This window comes from Mustela lutreola, chromosome 11 (genome assembly GCF_030435805.1).
Source record: "Mustela lutreola isolate mMusLut2 chromosome 11, mMusLut2.pri, whole genome shotgun sequence".
NCBI lineage: Eukaryota > Metazoa > Chordata > Mammalia > Carnivora > Mustelidae > Mustela > Mustela lutreola.
The window spans coordinates 102,292,401-102,305,588 of NC_081300.1; the positions used below are offsets into that span (position 1 = coordinate 102,292,401).

General features: G+C 58.8%; 1 protein-coding gene across 2 annotated transcripts in view; it reads right to left on the reverse strand.

The window, feature by feature from the left end:
* The window catches only part of POLE (DNA polymerase epsilon, catalytic subunit), a 47,024-nt gene that overhangs the window by 8,942 nt on the left and 24,894 nt on the right, over positions 1 to 13,188 (reverse strand). Inside the window, exons 27-45 of one of the 2 annotated variants that reach the window (XM_059139640.1) lie at positions 12,181 to 12,283; positions 11,696 to 11,776; positions 11,466 to 11,588; positions 9,575 to 9,787; positions 9,017 to 9,226; positions 8,701 to 8,844; positions 7,379 to 7,519; positions 7,036 to 7,189; positions 6,852 to 6,958; positions 6,566 to 6,742; positions 6,259 to 6,482; positions 5,940 to 6,160; positions 5,428 to 5,632; positions 4,822 to 4,995; positions 3,819 to 3,944; positions 2,543 to 2,675; positions 1,109 to 1,274; positions 627 to 755; positions 329 to 522 (exon numbers count right to left, since the gene is read on the reverse strand). In XM_059139640.1, coding sequence (XP_058995623.1) covers positions 329 to 522; positions 627 to 755; positions 1,109 to 1,274; positions 2,543 to 2,675; positions 3,819 to 3,944; positions 4,822 to 4,995; positions 5,428 to 5,632; positions 5,940 to 6,160; positions 6,259 to 6,482; positions 6,566 to 6,742; positions 6,852 to 6,958; positions 7,036 to 7,189; positions 7,379 to 7,519; positions 8,701 to 8,844; positions 9,017 to 9,226; positions 9,575 to 9,787; positions 11,466 to 11,588; positions 11,696 to 11,776; positions 12,181 to 12,283 — 3,025 coding nt within the window. The remainder of the gene's footprint in view (positions 1 to 328; positions 523 to 626; positions 756 to 1,108; positions 1,275 to 2,542; positions 2,676 to 3,818; positions 3,945 to 4,821; positions 4,996 to 5,427; positions 5,633 to 5,939; positions 6,161 to 6,258; positions 6,483 to 6,565; positions 6,743 to 6,851; positions 6,959 to 7,035; positions 7,190 to 7,378; positions 7,520 to 8,700; positions 8,845 to 9,016; positions 9,227 to 9,574; positions 9,788 to 11,465; positions 11,589 to 11,695; positions 11,777 to 12,180; positions 12,284 to 13,188) is intronic. The other variant, XM_059139641.1, reaches the window with a different exon arrangement.

Consider the following 13,188-nt stretch of genomic DNA (forward strand, 5'->3'; position numbering starts at 1 on the left):
CTGAGTATGTCCTTTGGGCAACTATGCCTCCCCTGCACACGAGCACACGCCCCCCCCACCCACCCACGAAGTCACCCTCCCGCTCCCGCCCTGCGCACATGGACGACCCGTCCCCACACAGATGACCCCCCCCACCCCGCACATGAGGCCGTTCTCCCGCCCCAGCCACCTCCCCACCCAGCCCTGCACACCATGACGACCCCGTGCTCTCAGAGCCACCTGTGCACGAGGTTGCCTCCCCACCCCCCCCCATGCATGAGGCTGCCCTCCTGCCCCGCCCCATGGACCCCTTGGGCCCCAGCCCCGCAGGTGTGGGTCGCAGCCTCACCTTGCACACATACTTGACGAACTCGAGTGCGGGGTTGTTGAGCAGCAGGTGGGAGCCCGGGAGCTGCGGGAACAAGCTGGACAGCTCAGCGGAGTTCCGCGAGCCCGTGACCTTCTTCTGAATCTTCTGAGTGATGCTGAAGAAGCTCTGCGTGAGCTCGTTGGCCACGTAGTCTTGAGAGAAGGTGATCATTCCTAGGAGGGCAGGGAGGCGGCTGTGTCCCCCGTGTTGTGATGGGGCGTGGAGGGCAGGAGTGGGGGGGCCCCAGGACCCCGGGACACGGCCGGGGCGTGCTCACCAGGCAGGGCGCCGGCCGCCGGGGCGTCCTGGGACAGCTGGCTGGGCCCCCGGCGTCTGAGGGGCGTGCTTCCCGGGGCGCTGCGCCGCAGCTCCTCCTTCATGCTGTGGTACACCGCCACGATGTACGCTGCGTGGAGAGCGCGGCCTTGAGGGTCAGGCTGCTGTCGCGGCGGACCCTCACTGCCCCGGTGAACTCCCGCTGCCCTGGCGGACCTGCACTCGGCTGGGGAGGCTGGAGAACCGCCTGCCACACACCCAGAGCCAGACCCCTGCATGCGCGCACCTTCTGGACGGCGCCAGAAGGTGTGTCTGCTCCAGAGGGGAAGGGAAGACCTCGGGGCACGCACAGCGGCGAGGCCGAGGCCGCGGGGCAAACAGGGCCTCTCTCGGGAGCCCTGCGGCTGGGGCGCGGCTGACCATCCACGCCGCCAGGGCACAGGTCCCCACGCACACCAGGGCCGCGGCGGGCGGGCGGCTCACCTGACACGATCATGAGGAAGTAGCTCTGGCACGAGGCTGCCTGCGGCAGGAACTGCACGATGTTCCAGTTGTTTTCCAGCTTGTCCTCCACGTCAGGCTCCGGCGCACCGTCCCCCTCCTCCTCTTCCGCCTCGGCCTCCTCTCTGTCCTCTTCTGGGGACCCCTGCTGTGACACAGCCCCAGCCCCAGCTGTGTCCTGGCCCCAGCAGCAGGAAGCCAGGTCATTCCCCACCTGGCTCTCCCGACCCTTCTGTCCCGTGAGGCTCACCCAGTCCCCCGAGTCCCTGGGCCTGACAGGATTCCCGCAGGACGGCTCTGAGGAGGGGGTCCCTTAGGGCAGAAGCACGCCACCCAGGGTGACGGGGACTCTCACTTTGTTCCTCCAGATAATTCACTTCAAGATTCTTCAACTCCCCCTTCCCAGGGCAGGAAGATCACAAGCGGTGACCTCAGGTGGCTAGTTCTCTTGTGTGAATCCCAGATCTCCTGGGCCGGAGACCCCAGTCCACACAGCGCTACTGCAGCTCTCTCCCACATGACTGGATGCCCCTCTGGAGGGGGCCCTTCTCCCCAGCGTGTGCGGGCTGACGGCCCCCACATCCCTAGAGCAGCAACCACCGCCGCCTTCTGTCAGTCCAGGTATGATGTCTCCGCACACCTCCTGCCACAGGCCGTGCTTCCCCAGCCACGCTCAGTCCTGAGGGCAGGCGGACCTCATGCCCACCACACACCCGGCCAAGCACGGCTCCCCTCACCCGCACTTGCTGTCCTCCCCATCCACCTGCCAACAGACACCTGGCTTCACACGCCTGGGTGCCGCCCAAGCCCATCCCACTGGCCTATTCCCTCCATCTTCCAAACACACCCAAGTCTGTCTCGCTGACTGCGTCCTGCCCTTCTACAGCACTGCCCACAACATGCGGCCCTCGTGGAAGTCAGGCCGACACGTCCCCGCTCAGAATCATTCTATCACTAAAAGCCAAATCTCCAACTCGGTGTTTGGTCCCAAGTGGCCTGGTCCTAGCTGCTCTGTGCTGCACCTGTGGGCGCCGCCCCAGGCCTGCCCTGGTGTCACGGCCGTCTGACACTAGCCCCGGCCTAGCTCTTCCAACCTGGCTTGCCTGTCCCCTCCTTACAGCCCCACAACCTTCCCATCTGAACCAGCCCCTGCCCCACGGCTGCTCTCAGCCCCTACCCTGCTTTGTGTTCATCTGAGTCTTTCCCGCGGCTGGGCTGTGTGTTCTCCACCTGCCCACCTGCTCCTCCCTTCTCCCCAGGCCCCGCAGAAGCAGCGTGCTCTGCTGTGTGCTGCTGCGAGATGCAGTCTGGGACCACACCAGGCCCTCCGCCCGCAATCACCAAATGTGTGCAAAGGGACAAATACGGACCCGAGTCATTTCGGATCCCCAGTGCTCCAAGATGGTCGGGTCTTACCTGTCCGCAGTGAATACGAGACGGAACGCTGCCTTTGATTCCACCGTAGTTGGAGGGATCCATCCAGAGAAGAAATTCCCAGGACCGGGAGAAAGAAATTGTCAGGGAATGGAAGAGCTCTTTGGAATGGATGCTAAAAAGAAGCAAAACAGAAAGTGCTTCAGTGCAATCTATAGTTTCTCTCTTTTTCTCCAGTTTCCTTTTTATTTTCATACGCGCTTATCCTCCACCTAACGACGAACTTAAGGTGGATTCAGACCGTATGACTCCTCACGCCTTCTAGGGAACAGCACAAACACGCCGCTGATGAGGCTTCTGCACCAACCAGGAGGGAGTGGCAGGAACTGGTGCTCGAGGGGAGCAGAGACACAAGAGCTGCGGAAGACGCCGGGGCCTCCCCGGGCGTGCCCCAAGCACGCGGAGCAGAGCGTGTAGCACGTGTGTGCAAGACAACACGAAGCTGGGGCGAGGGCGACCGAGTGCTGCACCACTGTCCGAGAGTCACAAGTCACGAGGCCCCAGGGCTGTGCTCGCAACAGTCCTGCCTCCACGAGGAGTAACGAGCGCTCGACTAAACACGGCTCTGACCCTGCCTCCAAATCTCCAGAAGTGCCCGGAAGGTTCGGTTTGTTTCCTAGTAACAAAGCTCTGGAGTATTCACAGAAGAACGAAACACAAGAGCACCCAACACACAGGGCGTCCGCACGGATTCGCAGCGGCTGGCGTCTAATCGCTGTCAGCAGCTCTGCCAAGGAGCAGAGAAACACGACATGGGAGCGGGAGAAAAACCTACCCAGCAAACACAAACCAGAGCGGACACAAGTGTGACCGTGGGCAGAACAGGCCACATAAAAGGTTATTAAACCTGACCTCAATGTAGTCACAGACTAGAATAAACACAGAATGTGCTGCACAGACCCTAGGAATGCGTAGGACCCCACCGGGCCTTTCGCCACGAGAAGGCCGCGGGATGGGACCAGCGGCAGGCCAAACCCTGCGGGAGATGACGAGCGAGTTTAAGGACACGATGAAGGAAATTACCCAGAAAGAAATAGAGAAATTTTTAAAACTTTCAAAACAGATGCACCTGTAATTCTACACTAGCACAAATATCTTTCAAAAAAGAAAGTAAATTAAAGGCTTCTTAAGGCTGTGCAACCGTAGGAAACATTCATTACGAACAGATCCGTGCTACGAGCCCCAACAGGAACGTCCCTCAGCGGAAGCTAAACGTCTCAGAGAAGGACGGGAGGGAGAACTCCGGCGCTGCCGACACCTGTTGGTGACGTACTCCACGTAGGCCAGGGCGTCTTCAACCCGCCGCTTCTTCGTGCAGAGGATGATGCGGTTGAAGTTGGCGTAGACGACAGAGGACCCCAAGCGCTTGAATTCAGCGATGAGCCTGCAGACGAAGGTTAGAACCACCGGTCACAGCTGCAGAGAAACCACAAGACCCCAGGAGCAACACGCTGATTCCCGAACTAAAAAGCTATCCTAAATATGCTTGAAATCCAGAAGCAAAAGTGAATGAAGATTTCTGCAGGGCAAAACCCACCACGAACAAAACCACACATAATCAAAGACAGGAGAAAACATAGAACTTAGATCACACAAAAATGGCTAACTTTTATGTAGAAAGAACTCCTAGAGATGAGGAAAAAGTCAACAGAACTATAGAGAAATTGGAAAAGGACCTGAAAAGAAAGTTCAGAACCATTTATAAGGAGGATTGCAGGCGACGAGTATATCCCGATAGCACCTTCCCGCGTCAGTGGGCTAGGGACACGCGTCCCGTCACTGCCAGAGGACGGTCAGCTGTACAACCGTCACCGGCCACCAGATCAGCATCTTCCTGGCTAGTCATATATTGTCTATCGACCTTGCATCAGTTCTGCTCGCTGAAGGTCATTCTGCAGATTCATTCGCATTGGGTACAAAACCGTTCTTCTTGGTGATCTCTAGCAGCCTGAGCCTGAGCGCCCATTAGGATAACACACACACACGTGGGTCTCCAAGGTCCACTGGTAACGAGAGGTGCAGCACAGCACACACAAGGCATGACGACTTGTGCCAGAAGGAGACAGACAGACTATGACGCACAGCACAGCTTGGAAGGACGCCGCACAGAGGGTGACGGCACTAAGCGCCCCAGGACCTTTACCACCCCGGCCTATCAGCCCAGAAATGAGCTCCAGATGGCAGCCGTGCTGGCTGAGCGCCTCTCTGGTTCGAGGGACGAAGGGCTCGGCCTGGCCGGGAGCGGGCCCGGCAACACTCACTGCAGAAAGAGCTTCTTCATCATGCTGTGGAGCGTGCGGTGCAGAGCCGGGTCGTGGAGCAGTGAGGACGGGGCCCGCAGCCAGCGGTAGAAGTGCATCACCTGGTTGTCAGCGTAGACGTTGCGGTACTGCGTGATCTCCTTCACCCAGCCCACCACCATGCTCTTCAGGATCCTGGAAGAAGGCACAAATGTCCCCACGGTCGCCAGCACCAGCCTGCCCCATTCTGTCACCTTTGCCTCTTCCCTCCTCACTGTCCAAACTCACTGCCGGGCCCTCCTCTCACCCTCAGGCCTCCCTCTGCACTCAGCACCTACGGCAAGCTTCCCGGCCCAGGAGGGAGGCCAGAGCACAGTGCCCCGAGGGCAGCAAAGCCCAGCAAACGGAGGAGAGAGCCGGGATCCATGTGGGGTTCTGGCTCTGCTGCCCACGGCGGAAAAAAGCCCCAGTGACAGTGTGTTAGCTCTTAGGTTTCCAAAACAAGGGCAGAGGATACAAGAGCTTCTCATGTTTCTTCTGGATTCCAGACTCAGCTCTTCTGCTTAGGGAGAGGACGGGACAAAAACGGTCAAGGCGAGGCTCTCAGGGCCGCAGGCTCCCGGGTACCTGAAGGTGCTGGAGCAGAGCGCGGTCTCGTCGTAGCTGGCCAGGGCGCTGGCGGCCTGATTGCCGGTGATCATGTCCTCCAGGGAGGCCTGCTGCAGCACGTCGAAGCTGATGCCCACGCTGTCGGCCCCTTCCATGTCGTTGATGTGGTGGGACTGCAGGATGGTGTTGACGGCCAGGTTCTGCAGGTCCAGCTCCACGCACACTGCACACAGAGAAACCACCCCCTGTGCACCCCGGCTCTGGAGCGGCAGCCCAGCCGCAGCAAGCGCAGGCTCTGACAATGCACTGCTCCCCGCGGCAGCCAGGGCCGGCCGGCAAGACGGCCACCGAGCAGATGGTGGAGCCCACCCTCACTCGTCCCACAGCCATGGAAGCTCCCGCAGACTCCGTTCCCACACCGGTACAGCCAAGCGTGAAGCACCCACCGCTCGGCGTTCCCGCCACCACGGAATGGCAAGAAATGGCAGAAGCACCAGCAGGCGGGGACCCCGTGGGCCTCAAGCACCCACCCGTGGAGTAGCAGCCTGGGCAGTTGATCTCCACGCTGGCCTGGTCATCAAACTCCATGACGAGGCGATTGTCGTCGGCCTCCTTGCCACCCAGGTCAGGGCGTGACGTAGGGGACAGCCAGAGCAGGTGGCTGTGGCGCTGGAGGTGGCGGGCAAAGAAGAGGTCGGAGCCGAAGGTGGAGATGTCCTCGGGCAGATTACCAATGGGGATGTGGAAGTACCTGCACGGGGGGCATGGGGTCAGCCCCAGGAAGTGGACAAGCAAACGGGGAGCGGCCAGAGCACGGGAGCACAGACGAAGCGCCTGCGCTCCGCTCACCTGCTCATCTCGAAGGCCTGCGACAGACAGGTGTCCAGGTTGAGGTAGTGGCGGATCATACGCCGGGCCCCAAGGCGCTGCCAGTCCAGGACACCGTAGCTGATCCTATCGGCCACGTGCACAGGCACCAGCGGGAACTCCTCCAGGACGGGAACCTCACCAGCCAGCCTCTTCAGCTCCCAGTTGGACTGAACGGCGATGAGTGTGGGTCCACGGCGCTCCTCCTGGACATTGGGGAAGAAAGCGCCTGGGGGGAGGGTCCCAGGCTGGGGGAGGGGCGCGCACACACAGACCCGACCGCGCTCACCTTGTAGGCCAGCAGGAAGCGCTGGATGGCCCTGCAGATGGTCTTCATGTCGGTTTCAGCCCGAACTTCGAAAGTGTGTTTGGGGGGAGGCAGGAGCTCGGGACCCACTTTCTCCACCATGAGGCTGTGCTCGGCTGAGTACAGAGCGCCGAGGCTGGGCATCTGGTTGCTTCGCACCTAGACCGACCGAGGCCGCGTGAGGTCTCTCAGCAGGTGTGGGTGGCAGGGCCCCCTCCGCCACAGGCACGGGCGGCAAAGGCTTGACCTCCCCTTGCCAGGAACTTACGGTGTCCAACACGAACACAGACGCTCTGCGCTGGGAGGGCACGAACAAGCCGAAGAGGGCTTTGTGGCCCTGCGCGTGGTGGTACAGGTACAGGTGGCGGATGCTGCCTGCAGGGAGGACGCGGCCGTCAGCCCGAGGCGCGCTGGGGGCCGGGCCAGGCCGGGGCAGCCGGCACGCGTCATACCTGGCTCCAGGTAGCTGAACTGGGCCAGAGAGCGCATCTCCAAGTGCTCAAGAGCAAAGGTTTCGGCCTCCCAGCCCGACAGGTGCCTCACCAGCTGTTTATTGACCACACACACACAGCCCAGGTGCACCAGGGCCCGGAACAGTAACGGGACCTAGAAGGGGCGGGGGGCGGGGGAACAGGCAGCGTGAGGGCCGCTGTGTGTCTTCAGCAGACGCGCTGCTGCAGTTCACGGTCTCGGAGGGGGCCCACGGTCGTGCTTGCTAGCCTGTGCATCCCACACGCGTCTGCCCCCACCCCACCCCACTGGACCCTTCTTCAGCTGAGCCGGGAGGACAGCCACCTGAGTCTCATACACGCCCTCAATGTCTGGGGCCGACAGCTCGGTGTTGATCTCGTTGATGTGCTCCTGGTACATGTCCTCGGGCACCGAGTACTCATAGAGGTTGTAGACCACATTGGAGCGCGGGAGAGCACGGCTGACCTGGTGACAACAGGGCGATGAGCTCAGCACGCAGCTAAGTGGTGATGTCCGTTCCAACACGACACGCATCACTGGAAAAGTGCCACTGCCACTGAGTGAACCCGCTAGAGCCCAACCTCCTTGCGAGGAAAACTGAAAGCTCGGCGGTGACTTCGAGCAGCAGCCCGGGGCTCCTGAGCCGCAGAGGAGCTCTCCGACGGCAAGGGCGGCAGATGCGCCTGGTTTACCGTCCTGCTGTCTTCTGAGTTTAATCTGAGAGGAACCACCTCCTCCTGGTCAGAGCACTGGTCTGGGGGAGCCACAGAGTGGGGAAACCCTGCAGAGGGGAGCAGGAGACGGCACCGAACAGGAAACGATCCCCGGAAGATGTCCTCCTTCGAAGCCACCACGCCCACCGCATCCAAGGAAGCGACAGGAATTCCGATCACCTGCTATCTGCTGCCCTAGCTGGGTCCACACCCTGCTGACTCCTCCTCAGAGCCGAGCCTCACCTCCTCCAGGAAGCCTCTGCAATCTAGTTCCCAGTCAAACACACACATCTCATCTCCTCAACTACACATCAGCTTGTGGGCACCCAATCGAGCGATGAGCACGGAGCCTCCGTAAAGGAGCTCTGGGTGGAACGAAGTCACGCGGCTGCCGTTTATAGGAAACGTCCGCAACAGGCTGACGCAGGGGCAGAACGGCCACCAGCGGTTACCGAGGGCAGAGGGAGGGGAGACGCGGCTACAGGTCTGGGAGTCTTCCGAGGATCATAAAAACGTTCAAGGCAGACTGTAGCAGAGGCTGCGCGACCGATACACACGAAAGCCACTGAAATGTACATTTTAAATGAGTGACTCATGCGGCACGTGAGGTCTATCCCAGCAAAGCTGTTTCTGTCAGAAGAGCCCCAGATCAGTGTCCACCTAGTCCCCCCCCTGCGCCATGGACGTGAGACACAAGAGGAGGGCGCACCAGGACAGTACGGCAGCTCTGCTCACGGAGCAGTCCACAGACACCGCTCCAATTCTTACAGCACCCCAAGAGGAGCTCGGGAGACAGAGGCCCCAGCACACCTCGCTGATGGTCACCTAGCTCATCTGGCTTTCTAGCTGCGAATTATGGGGCCCCTCCATCGGGGTGGAGACCACGTGAGAGGCCGAGCGGGCAGCAGACCACCAACTCCTGCGGCCCCGTACCTTGCGATAGGAAGGCCCCTCCTCGGCTTTCGCCACCCGCTGGTTGACGTAGAACACGCGGGGGATGTTCAGCCTGATGCAGTACAAATCGCTGCCGATGACCGCCCACAGCTTGAACAGGCCCGCCTGGCTGGTTTCACTGATCTGAAAGGCAGGGAGCGTAGAGCAGCGTGCGTCGCCTCGTCACAGGAAGCGCTCGCCAGCAAAGGCCCATCCTTTCCCTCCATGCCAGACCATCGGAGGAGCCCCGGGACCTTCCCACTGGCTGCGCTGCTGCCCTTGGAGGCACCCCACGCCCACTGATCGCCGTCCACACCTGCACGATCTGCCACGGAAGGTCCAAGATGCTGCGGGCGGTCCTGCGCAAGAAGCTCCCCAAGCCAGTGGCGGGCCTGTCCCGGATGGCCCCGGGCACAGGTTCGCCCTCCGCCACCTCCAGACGCCGCCTCTTCCTGCGAGCCAGGCGCTGCCGGGCCTGCAGCTGCCACTTCTTCTTGTGGAAGCGGAGCCAGACCAGCCACTCTTCCTAGGACAGACGGTGCGACAGGTCAGGAAGAGGACAGAAGAAACGCAACGGAGGAGCACGCGGTAAAACAGAAACCGCCCTCCTCGGTGACTATGTCACGTGGCTTCCAAGCCCGCGTATCTCTTCTAGGGACTGGACAACTCCTGACCCCCTCAGAGATCAAGACCCATCCTGGGGTACCCAAGCTGCTTAGCAGACTCCACGGGACACAGCGAGCACAGCGGGCACAGCGAGCACAGCGGGCACAGCGGGCACAGCGAGCACAGCGGGCACAGCGAGCACAGCGTGGGCCCGCCTGCTGTCCTTGCCCCTCCTCCTCCGGCTATTCCGGGCTCCGAAGCTTCCTACCTGGGTCGTTCCGAGGGCCGGGGGCTGCCCCAAGATTTCCTGCCAGGGCACTGTCAGCTCCAGGTCCTGTGACTCCTCCTGGCTCTCCCAGAGGACACGCTTCCTCTTAGTGGCAACAGGAACTGCCGAGTGTGGTGGCTTCACCAGACCAAAATCCTCCATGTCGGGAGCACCAAGGCTCTGCGTGCCTTGTGGAGCCTGTGCTATGCCCACCTGCAAAGACCCAAAGGAGACTTAAAATGCCACGATCTCTCAGATAATTCCACCTTGAGAATTATACCGTATGTCAACTGAACAGTGTCAACTGAATGGGATAAAACACTTGTACACCACAGTGTGCACCAACCAATCTACTTTCAATGTCAAAGAGTGAAGATGGGGCGCCTGGGTGGCTCAGTGGGTTAAGCCGCTGCCTTCGGCTCAGGTCATGATCCCAGGATCCTGGGATCGCCGCATCGGGCTCTCTGCTCAGCAGGGAGCCTGCTTCCTTCCTCCTCTCTCTCTGCCTTCCTCTCTGCCTACTTGTGATCTCTGTCTGTCAAATAAATAAATAAAATCTTAAAAAAAAAAAAAAAAGAGTGAAGACAGAACAAAACATCACTCAAACATGACTACGAAGCAAACACTTACATCTTTCCACATTTGCTCCAAGGCTCTCCCCTTTTTGTAAGAAATAAAATATTGTGAAGCACAGGTCCATCTCCCTCCGGCCCCCAGTTGCCAGCACAGCGCCGGTCACTCCCCTACACTGTGTGCTTCCGCAGCATGCCCTCAAATGCACACCCTCCCATAAGCTGGAGTCCCACGGCAACCTGCTCTTCCCACACATTAAAGTCTCAAAAATAAAGTAAATAAAAATAAAGTAAAATAAAATAAAGCCAGAAGATTCATCAATCTTGACAAAGATTTGTCTATTTCCTAAGTCTCTTCAAAGACTAAGGTTTGGGATTTACTGTTTACTTCCCTCCTTCCTGCTCTTGCCTTCATAACTTGTCTTTCTCCCTCCGCAGCTCAGTACGCTGCTAAGACTCTTCAGTTGAATGCTTATTCGATCTCCTACTTGTTTTTGTTTGCTAACATCTTTGCAAACAGACACCATGCATGTAAGTGTTCTTTCGCTGCATACCACAAATTTTGATAGGATCAGTACTTTCTTTTCTTTTCTTTTTTTTTTAAAGATTTTATTTATTTGACCGACAAAGATCACAAGTAGGCAGGGAGGCAGGCAGAGAGAGAGAAAGGGAAGCAGGCTCCCTGCTTGAGCAGAAAGCCTGACGTGGGGCTGGATCCCAGGACCCTGGGATCATGACCTGAGCCGAAGGCAGAGGCTTTAACCCACTGAGCCACCCAGGCACCCCAAGGATCAGTACTCATTAAATATTTCTAATTCCCCGGATGCCTGGGTGGCTCAGTGGGTTAAGCCTCTGCCTTTGGCTCGGGTCATGATCCCAGGGTCCTAGGATCGAGCCCCGCATCGGGCTCCCACCATCCCCTACTTGTGCTCCCTCTCTTGCGGTCTCTCTGACAAATAAATAGATAAAATCTTAAAAAATATTTTCAGCATTGGAGAATTTTCTTTTGGCTCTTCTGATTTTAGCTAAGCCCTTCATTACACCTTTCAGTATTTTTATGGTCTCTACAGGTTTTTATTTTCTGGTTTAGAAAACCAAAGTCTCTGGCACAGTGATTCAGAGTCCCTGAGTCCAATTACCATCATCACACAGAAGACAGTCCGTCTCCCTAATGGACGGCTCAGTGCATCCGATCCCAGAAGACCCCCCCCAGCGGAAAATAGAGAGTCGAATGTCAGGCGCACCTTTTTACAAAGGAAAGAAACATCCGAGACCCGTGAATGGCGGCAGCAGGGCCCCCACCGTCCCGGGCGCACTACCTGTCTCCGGCCCTCCAGGACGAAGAGCTCACTGATCTTCTTCTGCCTGCAGACATCACTCTTCTCCAGAAGTTTCTTGTGCAGCCAGTCAGGGTGCTTGACGCGTGGTACTGGGTTCTTCACCTACACAGAGGGGCACGGATCACCCGTCCGACTGGCTAGCACAGGCCAGGCCCAGGGTTCCGGGGCCACGGAGCCCCTGGGGCCCTGTCTGTGCCGGCAGGCCTCACCTGCTGCAGAGCCGCAGGGATGGTGATGATCTTCTGGATGGCGCTCCCCAGACGCTCGATGTAGTAGTCCCAGTCCAGGATCTGGGCGGCGGGAAGGGGACGGCGACAGGGTGTGAGAGAGAGGAGCAGCAGCAGCGCTGTGCTCACTCTACACCGAGCACTGAGCTGAACGCTTCCTGCGACCGCTTTACCCACCTCGAAATTCTGGGACGAAACGTACCCATTTCACAGAGAGGGAAACCCATTCCACAGAGCACTTAAATGACTCCTAGGATCCCAGACTTAGCAGGGCTGAGCCAGCCCAAGAACGCGGCACCTGGGTCCAGGCCCTCCCCAGCACTGAGCTTTCCTGAAGTGGAACAAGCTCCTTACGTATCAGGGAGGACAAGACCAAAGACTGCAGACAAAATGCTGACCCGAGTCAGGGACGCTCTGCTGTCGACGCTTCCTTCTAAACCTCTCAGAGGAACAAAGTCAGTACTCACCGTCCGAATGTCGAAGTCTTGGAGGGAAGAGCTCTTGAGCCACTTCCGGAGGAAGTGCTTCCTCACCGTGGGCTCTGCCTGGAAGATGGCAAGCGGGATGGCCCTGGGTGAAGAGAGGCACAGAAGTCACCAACACCAGAATCTCCTCGACTCCCGTCACAGTGCTCACCAATGTACACGCATTCCACATGGAAATAAGGGTGTAGAACCTCGTCTGTAACCGTGCTGTTACTTCAGGATGTCCCTTCGTGTAAAGTACAGCTAATATGTAATGTTCGTCAGACGAGCTACATGATGCATCGCTGTATTAAAACGTCGTGGGCAAACGCACGCTCCCCCCACCAGGCACCATTTGGTCTGTGTTGTTTGGCCATGGTTTACAGATTACGTAAATCACATATTCACGTGTGTACACGCACTGAGACGTTTCGAAGATGTCACTCATGGAGTGAGACACAGGAAGACTCCTGCTCTCCCGGAAGAAGGAGCCGGCTTCACATCGCTACCCAGCAGCAGCGCAACCATCACCCTTTCACTGGAGGAGGTATTTGTGAACGGGAAGACACTCAGAAAGAACACTACCGACACCGGTGCACACACCACCTAGTCCTCTCCACCTTCACGCCCTGCCATTTTCCGTGAGAGACCAGAAGGAGGAAGTCCCGTGCAGCTCCCCCGACCGTCCTCATGTAGATGCACGAGATCCCTGCTTGGGTGTTTACTGAGCCCACACAGGCGTCTCTACTCCTCCTGCCCAGACATATCCGGGACGAGAAGAGCGGCGCCCGTGCTGGTCAGTGAGGTACAGGCGGGAGTGTGCCGCCGTGCAGGAGCAGCACCCCGCAGGCAGCACGCCGCTGCCGTCCTATCACTCCGACGCCTACACCGCCTTTCACCGCATAGAACACACGTGTCCGTCTTCTGACTGAAGGACACGAGGGCCTTCCCGACATGCGCTCTTAAACCCAAGGTGAACGCGGGGGCAGGGAGGCAGGGCATGTCCCCAAA